The sequence below is a fragment of the Camelus dromedarius genome, chromosome 16 (genome assembly GCF_036321535.1).
Source record: "Camelus dromedarius isolate mCamDro1 chromosome 16, mCamDro1.pat, whole genome shotgun sequence".
Classification (NCBI taxonomy): domain Eukaryota; kingdom Metazoa; phylum Chordata; class Mammalia; order Artiodactyla; family Camelidae; genus Camelus; species Camelus dromedarius.
In genome coordinates, this window is record NC_087451.1 from 56,594,766 (window position 1) to 56,609,323 (window position 14,558).

General features: G+C 41.2%; 2 protein-coding genes across 2 annotated transcripts; both read right to left on the bottom strand.

Moving 5' to 3' along the window:
• Nucleotides 1–1,872: 1,872 nt before the first annotated feature.
• On the bottom strand, nt 1,873–3,211 carry LOC105085230 (keratin-associated protein 4-11-like). Its single transcript, XM_031468133.2, has one exon. It carries the CDS (start codon nt 3,163–3,165, stop codon nt 2,338–2,340), a length of 828 nt encoding a protein of 275 aa, XP_031323993.2. The 5' UTR covers nt 3,166–3,211; the 3' UTR covers nt 1,873–2,337.
• Nucleotides 3,212–6,776: 3,565 nt separating this feature from the next.
• Nucleotides 6,777–12,074, bottom strand: LOC135323271 (keratin-associated protein 4-9-like). Its single transcript, XM_064496066.1, has 2 exons — nt 11,566–12,074; nt 6,777–7,444 (listed from the first exon to the last, which is right to left on the bottom strand). The coding sequence occupies exons 1-2, from the start codon at nt 11,997–11,999 to the stop codon at nt 7,162–7,164; spliced, it is 717 nt and encodes a 238-aa protein (XP_064352136.1). The 5' UTR covers nt 12,000–12,074; the 3' UTR covers nt 6,777–7,161.
• Between the last annotated feature and the right edge of the window lie 2,484 nt (nt 12,075–14,558).

The following is a 14,558-nucleotide window of genomic DNA, read 5'->3' on the forward strand; positions in this document are numbered from 1 at the left end:
GGTTCATTACTGCAACACTAGACAACTGAGACAATCTTTACGTATTCAGTTTATTTATACATGTGAACAATTGCCTTGTGGAGAATGTAGTCTGAGTGTCCCCTTCACATGAACTCCCACTAGTTAAGCTCTTCACTCTGGAAGTAGCCAGTATAGAAAACATTTTCATAGTTGAGCATGTGTGATGCTATGATATTGCTTTAACTTTTAGTTAAATTTTTTGTTTGAATATTTCAAATTATTTATTTTTTAATTTTTATACAATTTTAAAGGTTATTTTTCATTTACAGTTATTACAAAATATTGACTGTATTTCTCATCTTGTACAATACATCCTTCAGCCTATCTTACACCCAGTAGTTTGTACCTCCCACTTCTCCATCCCTTTATTGCCCCTCCCCCCTCCACTGGTAACCACTAGTTTGTTGTCTGTATCTGTGAGTCTGCTTCTTTTATGTTATATTCACTAGTTTGCTGTATTTTTTAGATTCCACATATAAGCAATATCATGCAGTGTTTATCTTTCTCTGACATATTTCATTTAGCATAATGTCCTCCAAGTCCATCCATGTTGCTGCAAATGGCAACATTTCATTCTTTTTATGGCTGAATAGTATTCCACTGTGTATATATACTGCATTTTCTTTATCCATTCATTTATTGATGGACACTTAGATTGTCTCCATGTCTTGGCAATTGTAAATAATGCTGCTCTGAACATTGGGGTGCATGTATCTTTTCAAATTAGAGTTTTGAGTTTTTTTGGATATATACCCAGGAGTGGATTGCTGGGTCATACGGTAGTTCTATTTTTAGTTTTTTGAGAAACTTCTATACTGTTTTCCACAATGGCTGCACCAATTTACATTTCCACCAGCAGCACACAAGTGTTCCCTTTTCTCCACATCCTTGCCAACATTTGTTATTTGTAACTTTATGATAGTTTTGCTTGAATATTTTTATAGACAGTTATAAAAATTATCTTGAAAAATAATTTCTGATACTAACTAAAGCTGTTGCAAGTCCACAAGTCAGGGGTTAAGAAGTCTTGACATTGCTTGCTCACCGTTTAGATTTCAATCTCCTATGTAGAATTCAGTATCAGTGTGCCACAGAGTCAGCATGCACCTCAGCTGAGAACTACTCAAAACTACAAATTAATTTAAATTTAAGAAATCTTTAAAAAGGAAAATAAGTTTTGAAATTCCAGCCTCCCAGCTTCCCAGGGTCAGTATATGTTAGAGTGGTAAGTAAGGAGTTGTTTGAATTATGAGGAAAGCCCTGAGAGACCACACTCAAAGACACACCACGCCATCCAAATGAGGTATATTTCCTTAAAAATAGAGTGAAATATTAACTCATCGAGTTGTGTTCACTAAACATGTATAACTTTTTCCACATCAGTCATACCTCAATGCAGTTGTTTTTTAAAAAATTCTTTGAAATATGCATTTCTACTCAACAGAACTCAGTGGGCATACAGTTGTATGCCCTTGTGATTCTGATTTGGAAACCTTGTTTATCGAGTAAAAAGAATTCCGTACATTAAATTCTTGACAGTTTTTTCTTCTTTCTTTGACACACACTCCACACTCAGAAATTTGGTTTTACCTTTTTTTCCAAAATGAAACCAGTGGTATTAAAGGGTGTAATGTGTTTTAATTAAGAGCTAAAGAAATGAATTAACTCTGTCCTAACGTCGGATATTAAGTCACATGCACATGTACATACACATACATGCTACTTTTGTTCTAGGCTCTTAAATTATCTATGTTTGATATAGTATTTCTTGTGAAATTGATTTCAACATGCGTTATTCTCCCTGTATCTTCATGTAAAATATAATTGCCTAGGTACCAAGTAAAATAATCATGAAAACAATGCCAATGAATTCTTATGTGCAGAAAAGTTTATTGGAAAGCAGAAAAGCAACAAAACATAAGAAATTCACTCTAGGAGAAAATACAGGGTATAACTGGACCCCAGTCTGAGGGTGTCAAGTCAGTGCCACTCAGGGGCTGCAGATAATGACCATTAATCTAGAGCCCCAAAGTGATCAGGAAGAAAGAGAAAGAGGATTGGGATGATTTCTTACCTGGTGGATTGCAAATTAACTTCTATTTGGTGCGGATATTGAAAGGAAAGGATAGCAAGGGAGAGAGTTTAAAGTGAACCAGAATGTGCTCCTAGAGTCAGTGGGACAGTAATGGACTCATTGGAATCATGGGTCCAAGCCACTGAATATGTTAGCCAGGCTCCATGTATCCTAAGGGTCAGCACAGTAGGAGGGTCTACATCTGTGAGAACAGAGCAAACAGAGACGGTGGTCACAGGGCATCAGCAGCAAGAGGAGGCACAGCACATGGGGCGGGGGCAGGTGGAGATGACACAGGTGGGGCGATAGCAAGTGGTGTGGCAGGAGACCTGGCCACAGACTGGTCGCAGGCAACAGCAGGTGCGGCAGCAGCTGGAGCCACAGGAGCTGGAACCACAGCAGGAGGGGCGGCAGCAGCTGGGCTGGCAACACTCAGACTGGCAGCACTGGGGGCGGCAGCAGCTGGACTCACAGCACCTGGGGCGGCAGCAGGTGGTCTGGCAGCAGCTGGGGCGGCAGCAGGTGGAGATGCAGCAAGCAGGTTGACAGCAGGTGGGCTGGCGGCACTCAGACTGGCAGCACTGTTGTCTGCAGCAGCTGGACTCACGGCAGATGGGCTGGCAGCACAAGGACATGCAGCACTGGGGTCTGCAGCTGATGGACTCACGGCAGATGGGCTGGCAGCACAAGGACTGGCAGCACTGGGGGCGGCAGCAGCTGATGGACTCACAGCACCTGGGACGGCAGCAGGTGGGCTGGCAGCAGATGGGCTGGCAGCACTGGGGTCTGCAGCAGCTGGACACACCACAGCTGGGGTGGCAGGTGGTCTGGCAGCAGATGGGGCGGCAGCAGCTGGACTCACAGCACCTGGGGCGGCAGCAGGTGGGCTGGCAGCACACAGACTGGCAGCACTGGGGGCGGTGGCAGCTGGACTCACAGCACCTGGGGCGGTAGCAGGTGGTCCTGCAGCAGGTGGTCTGGCAGCAGCTGGGGCGGCAGCAGGTCTCCTGGCAGAGGCCTTGGCCACAGCCCTCCTCAGAACAGACGGAGCCACAACAGGAGCTGACCATGGTGTCAGAGGGTGGAGGTTCTGGGTGGGTTTCCAGGAGAGTGAGGTTCTTGAGTTTGGGAGTTTTCTTGGCCCACAGCTCCCTTTATATCCTGCTGAAGAGCTGCTGTCACTGCGTCATTATTTCCTCATCATTATTTACCCTACTGGAAAACGTATTTAATTACATGATTGTGTGTTTCTAGTTAAGTACTCCAAAATGGAAAAAATAACATATTTCCTTTTCCTGGTGTGTTCCTGGGTTTCCAATGGAAAGACATGTCACATTTCTTCCTTAGTGGGTGTCACCTTTGTTCCTGGTGGGTACAGTGTCTTCCAAAGCGCTTGTCACATGACTCTGATATTTTGTTTTTGAATGTGACATTCTCTCCAATTACTGCTTTCTAAGTAGCATGGAGAACAGTTCATTCAGTGCTCATGTGTCTTGCTGTCAAAGGGGAGGGGAACGTGCCGGTCAGGTGAGATGCTGGAAAGGAATTAGAAAGAAAGACCCATTTGGGAGGAGGGTGTCCCACCTGTCATGAGGATGACTATGATCCTGTGTGGGCATCTGGGATGGTCAGGGAGGTAGCTGGACCCCAAGGAAGTTTCAAACTCTGTTTCTGATCTTATTCCACCATCTTGAGCTAAGGCACTTAGCGGTGACTCACTGCTTTTAAATAGTAAAAACACACGTTTGCTATATGTCTTCTAGGGTGGGCATTGAGTGGGAAGTTTTGACTTATCTTTTAGTTGTCAAACGTGTACAATGGATATTTCATTACAGAAGCATTCATTATATATAAACAATATTTAGAATTATTAAGCCTTCAATAATATGTATTCAAGATATTCGGTTGGGTACTAAGAAAACATAACAGATAAATCCTCATCTTTTTCCTGTGGATACTTGAGTAAGACATGCATAGGAAACAGTTTGACAACAATTAAAAGAATGACAATTATTTTATTGAATAACTAAAATAAAAATTTATAGTATGTGGATAAGTTCCATACACCTTCAGTAAAAGTGAGGAAATAATAACGTCTACCATCTGTGAAGTATTCACTAGGTACCAGGCATTGTGTTGAATATCTTATATTTGTTTTTAATCTTTAATGCAACCTATAAAGTAGTGTGTATTCTTATCACCCTTTTAGTGGAATAGGCAAAAGAAACAAGAGAAGTTACAAGGGGGAAAAAAGCTTGTGCAAGATGAAATAGTAGGTAAACTTGTCTTTGTCTTAGGACAGCTGAGGAAGGAGTGAAGAATAAAACTTGCAAGTCCTTGCTGAAGTTATTTCATCTTCCTGGAATGTTTCTTCTTTCTTGGCATCTCTGCAAACTCCTGTTCCTCTGTCAGAAACCCAGCTTTTCCCTCAATGCTTCCTCCTCAGTGATAAACTACCCCCTTCATATATAATTCTCCCCTACAATGTGCTCCTAATTAAGCACACTCTGTGGTACCACAGTTATTGTCTTCTGCCATGCCCCCAGTTGCAATGCTGATCTCCTGAAGGTATGAGCTATGAAGTTTAATTTTGTTACCAGGGTGTTCAGCACAGGGCTGGGATAGAACACATTAGTGATAAATGTTGAATGAATGAAGGCTTTTTGATGACATAATGGCATGGAATGGTCCTCTAAGACTACGTATCTTTTGACTGATAGAGAAAAGATGGTGAAACATTCCAAACAAAGGGATCATGGTTACATTTGGGGAAAACCACATTTGTTTATGTGGCATGCAACGTGTCACCTGATAAAACACATTTGTGGAAGTTAAGATTTGATATACAGAATGAGACTTGTTTACAGGTAACCACAGATACAGATGCCTATAATAACACAGAAACAAGATAGAAGGAGGTAAATACCAAATGGTAGCACTAGTTCTGCTTCACCTGAAGTCTTCCCAGTTCTGCTCTTGTTGTGAGAAATAACCACCATTACTGGTTTACTATCAATCAGCTAAAAATATTTGCTGAATATCTATTGTCTTTCCTTGAATTTCATTCAAAGTAGACCCTGAGACAAAGACGTGAGTGCAAGTAGTTTACTTAGAGGGTGATTCTGGGAAGCAGAAGTGAAGAAGTGGGAAAGTAGTGCAGGAGAGAAAGAAAAAACCCAAGAGTTCATGTTAATGATGGGGTCACCACCGTGGTGACTGGGGAATGAATCTGGGGACATGCCTGAGGCTGGAGGCAGTTAGCTGGCATTTTCTATGCCTAAAAAACCCCACAGACTCAGCTGAATTCTAGTGTTAACAGTGAAGTTGGACATAAGGCAGACTTAGAAAATCGATAGATTTCGTATACACTTACCAATATTCCTCCATAAAATGTAATGGAAGAATGCTTTCACAATTCTCAATAATAAACATGAAAAATACATAAAAAAATCTGTCAAGCAGTGTACTTGCCGTATATTGGGGGAACATATTAACATTTCCTGAAGGACAAAAAGTAATATTTGAATAAATCAGAACAAAAAATGTACAACTAAAGCTGGGTTTGTAAATAAATACGTAAATGTGATTTAAATGCATTTAATAGGGACGTATCTCCATTTGTAACAATGGGTCTTGAATGGGATTGGCTAAGACTAGTAAAGGGAACTCACTTTTGATCACATTCTTTTCTGGTATTTAAATTTTTAAAAAGCATGTTTGTGTATAGTGTTATAAAAATCCTTAGAAAAGAGTAAATATAATTTATATAAATTCAACAGTTTTGCCTTTAGACTCAGTTACATATGTTTTCTGCTATCATGTTTATAGTCTTATTTATCATGCAAGATTAAAACTACATTTCACTCAATTCTTCCAGCTCTCACATTAGGTATTGTGAATTCCAAATTGCTTTTAGGGACAGTTTGAGTTCCTCAGGAAGCAAATACAAAGATGGAGATTAGCATACAGGAGGTTTTTTGAGGAGTACTCTTGGGATTAACACTTCTGGAAACGAAGGGAAGGGAGCAGGATTGGACACTGGGAGAAATCAAGCTGGAATGGGGTTTCAGTGGAAGTTGCAACATGGCACTGGAAAGGGGGCATGGCCTTGGCCAAAAAAATCAGTCTCTACCAATACCTAGGAACTTTTACCAGGTCTGCATCATTCATTTACATTACCTGCCAGGCCCTGAAGGTGGCCCCTCTATAAGGCAGAATAAACCTTCTACTGAAGCTCTGAGCATCAGAATATAGCAGAACTACTGTGTATATGGAGAAAAGATTCATTGCATATGACTCTAAGTAGAAAATACATAGACTTTGCTAAACTATCTATTGGCTGCTGTGTAGGTCGGGAAAAAAAACAACCCTGAAATGCAGTGTTTTAAAACGTTATGAATTGTGTTCAATCTTTCTAACACTTTACTACTGTTATTATATTCATGAATGATCTGTGACTTCAGTTTCGCCCGTTTTCCCCTAAAGATTAGAAAATGGTTAGTTAATTTGCATACTTTCCAGACAAAACTCGGCAGTGATCAATGTCATTTGACCTCTATTAGAGACTGATTAATCTGTGCTACTTGACAGGTGAAGGCAAAATACAATGAGTTTAGACCCAAATATGAAAGGTTTTTAAAGAAGAGAGTAACAATCACATTACATTTTTAATGCCAGTAGAGAGAAGTTTATTTTGGTACATGAACATAATCAGATATAGGAAAATCTTTGCAAAAGAGTACACCGAAAGACGTCATTGGAATTCCTTGTTGAGGGGTTAAAATCTGTGGCCCTGTAAGTGATGGAAACCAATTCCTTAATCATGAAGAATGGATGTCCTGAAGACAAAGGGAGGGATGTTGAGGGAATTTAATTTACGAGGAGATTATGAATGAATTCATTTAGAAGGGAGGGAGTATAGACAGAAGTTAGAATGTGCGCCCAGTAGGGGTTTGTTTATGAGATTCAAGAGATCAGTTATCTTGAGCACTCCACATTTTTAGAGAGGAGGGTCTACATCTGTAGGGAGAAGACAAAGGAGGAAGTAGTGTGTCCAAAGCAGAGATTCAGCAGCAAGAGGATGCACAGCACATGGGGCGGGGGCAGGTGGAGATGACACAGGTGGGGCGATAGCAAGTGGTGTGGCAGGAGACCTGGCCACAGACTGGGCGCAGGCAGCAGCAGGTGCGGCAGCAGCTGGACTCACAGCACCTGGGGCGGCAGCAGGTGGGCTGGCAGCACACGGACTGGCAGCACTGGGGTCTGCAGCAGCTGGACTCACAGCACCTGGGGCGGTAGCAGGTGGTCCTGCAGCAGGTGGTCTGGCAGCAGCTGGGGCGGCAGCAGGTCTCCTGGCAGAGGCCTTGGCCACAGCCCTCCTCAGAACAGACGGAGCCACAGCAGGAGCTGACCATGGTGTCAATGGAAGGATTGGGGTTCCACGAGTGGGTTTCCACGGAAGTGCTTTCTTGAGTCTGAATGTCTCCTTACTCCTGTCCCCTTTTATACTGTGAAGTTAGCTGACGTTACCATAAGCAACCCCGTTTCCTTGTTGTTTTTCCTACTGGGCTTCCATTAATATTACTAAGTTGATAACTGTCTTTATCATGCTAATTACACCAATATCTAAGAAAAGCATCATTTCCTTTTTCTAGTGTTATGATTCACTGAAGCTTCTTAAACCATGTGAAAACATTTTCATGTTTCTTCCTCTCTAGTGTGTCTTCTAAGTTGGAAATGTCATGTGATATTCCATTACTCAGTTTTTACATGTGTCATTTTTTTCCTTTTTTTGTGTATGACTCCATGACAATCCTTTGAGGACAGCTATCACCATGCCAAATCTCTTTTTATGTCAAAGTGGGGAAAATGCATACTACTGACAGGTGGAATGTTGATAAGGAAGTAGGAGGAAAGACTCATCATTGGGTTCTGTGTACAATGAGGGGAGACTGATTTGGGTTGAGGCTTGTTGACAGTATGCTTTTATACAATGAGGGGAGACTGGATGTGCTTCCTGGATGATTAGAGAATCAGGGGTTACAAGAGATGTTCCAGTCTCACTGTGATGCCAACCCCAAGAGTTAGCTATTAGTTTTTCCTTTTGGATGGTAAGAACCATGTACACAGATGAACTTATACCCCCAGGAATCTTCTCCACACAGTATATGCTGAAGGTGAGTGTGTTGGACCTGTCTTTTGATAAGCCAACATATGCAATGGATTTTGCACTATATAGAAGTTTTTATTTCAAGCATCTCTTTCTGGTACTGTTTCAGTAATTTGAATTAATTCATATCCAAAACAAGCATATGTACTTAAGTCCTCTGTGCTCTCAGTGGAAAATGAGATAATGTAGATGGCTACTATGTGTGAGTGCTGGCCACGTGCCCGATACTCTGCTGAATGATCTCTAGTCGCTGTCTTGATTGTCTTCTGATGGAAGCCATGAGGTTCTTGCTGTGCTCCAACAGCTCACATGGAAGTGAATTATGGTTGTTAAATCCTATAACAGTCTACGACGTGTCAACAGTACTTAGTCCGCACCTTTCATTGTGCTGTTGTAAGTCCTTAGGGAATCCCTCCTTTCACATCCACTCAGCAATTTCTTATTTTTCATTTAAGTTCCAGCTCAGAAGCCTCCTCCTCTCCTATGGTTTTCCCTGACATACTTTAAAAACAAACAAACTTCATCTTCTCCTCCTTTCTGCCTGATATCAGTCACATCTGGAACACTCAGATCTTCACATCCGACTACAATCTGTCTCGTTCCAACTGTAAGCCCCTGAGATGAACAATTGAACGCTGTCAGATTTTCTTTTTATTTCTAGGAATCAACTTTTGAATTTAGATTTTGTTTTGTGGTTATGCAAAGTACTTATGGTTCCAAGAGAAGTTCTACAAAGTCAGATTCCTACTCAAGGAAGTCATGTTCTTATTCCTGTTCCTTTCATGCATTTCCTTGCTCCCTCATGCAGCCTTCTTCTTATAATTTAGTGTTTTCCTCCTCATTGCTATTTTAAATATAAATTTTTTGCATATTTGAGTCTATTTTCTTAAATAGTTGTCTACCATACACACCTGGCTCCAACTTCCTTGTTCTCACTCAACAAGTTATTCTGGAGATTCCTTCACCGTAGTGTGTTCGATATTCTTGATTTCATCCTCAGCCACAAAGTAGTCCATCTGTGGACAGAATGTAACTTCTTTAGCGTATTACATGTATTAGTGTGGGCAACTGATCAATATGCTTGACTTGAGTTATCTAGTATTTATTGTATACAATAGAGAAAGTGATATCTATAACCTAATGTATAGTTATAGATGTAATATGAATAGTGGATATATACATATGGTGAATCATATATTTTATATTATGTATATATTAAATATATACATCTCTATTTCCATGTCTTCATCTAATCTTTTACTATTTGTTAAATTTTCTTTCTTTCTCACTCTCTTAATGTGTCTTTTCATATTTAAGAAGGCTTGTATTTTGTACTAATTGTTACCGTTGTATAAATATGTTTGTATAATACCCTAGGAGCCCAACAGTTTGGCTACTCAGTTATTTCTCTACTTTCAAAAATACTAAAATTACCTAATTATTTCTTCATCCAGCACCACCTTAGAATCAAACTTGGAACTCTTAGTCAATCCCCATTGGCAACTGGCAAAATTTTTCTACCTTACATAATCTGTCTCCTTTCCCTCCATTTTTTGGTAATTTTACTATGTCTACATATAAATGGAATTGCCTTTATTTAAATTTAATTATGTAATTATTGGCAGCTAGTATATAAAATACAATTAATTTATATACGCTGACCTTATGTCTCGTGTAACTTCACTTCTTAGTGTCAGGAATTTCTGGTAGTAGGGAAGCCCAACTATAGTTTAGTTCTCCCCCCAAGTAAATATCTGATGATGTATCTCCATTCTACTCCTCATCACTCAGCCTGCCCCTCTAGCTGCCTCTCCAAACTAGGCAGCTTTAGTGGGGCACTGGGGTTAAAGGGTAAAACTGTCATCATTAGTAAAACTGTCCTTTTGGTTACTGTGTCCCCATTTGTATCACAGCTACCTGTCTCTGAACAGGGTTCCTAAAGCTAATCTTATTCATATAAAAAGCACAGAGAAAAATACTGTGCACAAGCCAGGGGGACAAATGTATAGAAAAATATTTAAGACATCAAAGGGTGATTTTTGTAGAGAAACGCCATACAATATCAGCTCCGTTACTGCCCAGCGTCCTTGTGTGTTGTTTTCCCCAGTCACCCTTGTGCCTTTTACAGTGTTTCCCACATAATAAATGCTCAAAAAATACTTTTTAAATGAATGACTGAAATGATTGGCATCTGGAAAGATCAATGAAAGCAGACTCAGCTTTTCAGTGACAAGACGTTGGCTCACATTTCCCCATAGAAACAATTGACAGGAGCACAGTTCTACTCACAGATGTGGTCAGGCTGTCTGCAGTTTGCTAGCTTCCACCAAACCTTGCCTTATCAGGACCTGCTTCACTCATCTAGGTCACCTGTGCGTCCTTTGAGTATATATGTTTTTGAAACCTTCCTATCAGAAGGGGCAGGAGTGGGCTCACTTGGTTTGCAAGTCTGAATACAAACTTGCAGACTGTGATAAACAGCACATTGCCACCTATGGCAGCTGCCGTGATGCTTGAACCATATGCTGGGTTCTTTTTCCTTTTATATACATGGAGTCCGTCAAATTTCTACTTTTCCCTTTTCTGTTCTTTTCTTAGGTCACATAGGTAGTGTTGGGTGGTCTGCCCATGGAATTGGGAGGCACCTAGGAAAGAATCAGGCGGTGGATAATGAAATCTTTCATTGAGAAGTGACAAGACCATGTTGTGTGTCCTGCAGGTGTAGGCCACATACACTTGTCTAGGACCTGAAGACAAAATCTTAAAGGAATGCAAATCACACTGAATTTTTTTAATACAGGGAAAGATAACTTTATTTTAGCACAGAAATAGACTAGGTTACAGAAAAGTCCTATAAAAAGGAAGTTAGCAGGATGATTTACGATGGTCAGGTGGGAGGGTAAAATCTGTTACTATAGAAGTGCTCCTGGCCATACCCATCTTCTTCAGTGGCATGGGCGGCTTCCTCACTGGCATCACGAAGCCCAATTTATTTGAGTAACATCAACCCCACTCCATGTATCCTAAGAGTCAGCACAGTAGGTGGGTCTATATCTGTGAAGTCGGAGGGTAATAGAGATGGTGGCCACAGGGCATTAGCAGCAAGAGGAGGCACAGCACATGGGGCGGGGGCAGGTTGAGATGACATAGGTGGGGCGATAGCAAGTGGTGTGGCAGGAGACCTGGCCACAGACTGGGCGCAGAAGCAGCAGGGGCAGCAGCAGCTGGAGATGAAGCAAGAGGGTGGCAGCAGCTGGAACCAGAGCTGCTGGAGCATCAGCAAGCTTGGGGCTGGCAGCTGGAGATGCAGCATCTGGGGCGGCAGCAGCTGGACTCACAGCACCTGGGGTGGCAGCAGATGGGCTGGCAGCTGGAGATGCAGCATCTGGGGCAGCAGCAGCTGGACTCACAGCACCTGGGGCGGCAGCAGATGGGCTGGCAGCTGGAGATGCAGCAGCTGGGGTGGCAGCAGGTGGGCTGGCAGCACACAGACTGGCAGCACTGGGGTCTGCAGCTGATGGACTCATAGCACCTGGGGCGGCAGCAGGTGGGCTGGCAGCACACGGACTGGCAGCACTGGGGTCTGCAGCAGCTGGACTCACAGCACCTGGGGCGGTAGCAGGTGGTCCTGCAGCAGGTGGTCTGGCAGCAGCTGGGGCGGCAGCAGGTCTCCTGGCAGAGGCCTTGGCCACAGCCCTCCTCAGAACAGACGGAGCCACAGCAGGAGCTGACCATGGTGTCAATGGAAGGATTGGGGTTCCACGAGTGGGTTTCCACGGAAGTGCTTTCTTGAGTCTGAATGTCTCCTTACTCCTGTCCCCTTTTATACTGTGAAGTTAGCTGACGTTACCATAAGCAACCCCGTTTCCTTGTTGTTTTTCCTACTGGGCTTCCATTAATATTACTAAGTTGATAACTGTCTTTATCATGCTAATTACACCAATATCTAAGAAAAGCATCATTTCCTTTTTCTAGTGTTATGATTCACTGAAGCTTCTTAAACCATGTGAAAACATTTTCATGTTTCTTCCTCTCTAGTGTGTCTTCTAAGTTGGAAATGTCATGTGATATTCCATTACTCAGTTTTTACATGTGTCATTTTTTTCCTTTTTTTGTGTATGACTCCATGACAATCCTTTGAGGACAGCTATCACCATGCCAAATCTCTTTTTATGTCAAAGTGGGGAAAATGCATACTACTGACAGGTGGAATGTTGATAAGGAAGTAGGAGGAAAGACTCATCATTGGGTTCTGTGTACAATGAGGGGAGACTGATTTGGGTTGAGGCTTGTTGACAGTATGCTTTTATACAATGAGGGGAGACTGGATGTGCTTCCTGGATGATTAGAGAATCAGGGGTTACAAGAGATGTTCCAGTCTCACTGTGATGCCAACCCCAAGAGTTAGCTATTAGTTTTTCCTTTTGGATGGTAAGAACCATGTACACAGATGAACTTATACCCCCAGGAATCTTCTCCACACAGTATATGCTGAAGGTGAGTGTGTTGGACCTGTCTTTTGATAAGCCAACATATGCAATGGATTTTGCACTATATAGAAGTTTTTATTTCAAGCATCTCTTTCTGGTACTGTTTCAGTAATTTGAATTAATTCATATCCAAAACAAGCATATGTACTTAAGTCCTCTGTGCTCTCAGTGGAAAATGAGATAATGTAGATGGCTACTATGTGTGAGTGCTGGCCACGTGCCCGATACTCTGCTGAATGATCTCTAGTCGCTGTCTTGATTGTCTTCTGATGGAAGCCATGAGGTTCTTGCTGTGCTCCAACAGCTCACATGGAAGTGAATTATGGTTGTTAAATCCTATAACAGTCTACGACGTGTCAACAGTACTTAGTCCGCACCTTTCATTGTGCTGTTGTAAGTCCTTAGGGAATCCCTCCTTTCACATCCACTCAGCAATTTCTTATTTTTCATTTAAGTTCCAGCTCAGAAGCCTCCTCCTCTCCTATGGTTTTCCCTGACATACTTTAAAAACAAACAAACTTCATCTTCTCCTCCTTTCTGCCTGATATCAGTCACATCTGGAACACTCAGATCTTCACATCCGACTACAATCTGTCTCGTTCCAACTGTAAGCCCCTGAGATGAACAATTGAACGCTGTCAGATTTTCTTTTTATTTCTAGGAATCAACTTTTGAATTTAGATTTTGTTTTGTGGTTATGCAAAGTACTTATGGTTCCAAGAGAAGTTCTACAAAGTCAGATTCCTACTCAAGGAAGTCATGTTCTTATTCCTGTTCCTTTCATGCATTTCCTTGCTCCCTCATGCAGCCTTCTTCTTATAATTTAGTGTTTTCCTCCTCATTGCTATTTTAAATATAAATTTTTTGCATATTTGAGTCTATTTTCTTAAATAGTTGTCTACCATACACACCTGGCTCCAACTTCCTTGTTCTCACTCAACAAGTTATTCTGGAGATTCCTTCACCGTAGTGTGTTCGATATTCTTGATTTCATCCTCAGCCACAAAGTAGTCCATCTGTGGACAGAATGTAACTTCTTTAGCGTATTACATGTATTAGTGTGGGCAACTGATCAATATGCTTGACTTGAGTTATCTAGTATTTATTGTATACAATAGAGAAAGTGATATCTATAACCTAATGTATAGTTATAGATGTAATATGAATAGTGGATATATACATATGGTGAATCATATATTTTATATTATGTATATATTAAATATATACATCTCTATTTCCATGTCTTCATCTAATCTTTTACTATTTGTTAAATTTTCTTTCTTTCTCACTCTCTTAATGTGTCTTTTCATATTTAAGAAGGCTTGTATTTTGTACTAATTGTTACCGTTGTATAAATATGTTTGTATAATACCCTAGGAGCCCAACAGTTTGGCTACTCAGTTATTTCTCTACTTTCAAAAATACTAAAATTACCTAATTATTTCTTCATCCAGCACCACCTTAGAATCAAACTTGGAACTCTTAGTCAATCCCCATTGGCAACTGGCAAAATTTTTCTACCTTACATAATCTGTCTCCTTTCCCTCCATTTTTTGGTAATTTTACTATGTCTACATATAAATGGAATTGCCTTTATTTAAATTTAATTATGTAATTATTGGCAGCTAGTATATAAAATACAATTAATTTATATACGCTGACCTTATGTCTCGTGTAACTTCACTTCTTAGTGTCAGGAATTTCTGGTAGTAGGGAAGCCCAACTATAGTTTAGTTCTCCCCCCAAGTAAATATCTGATGATGTATCTCCATTCTACTCCTCATCACTCAGCCTGCCCCTCTAG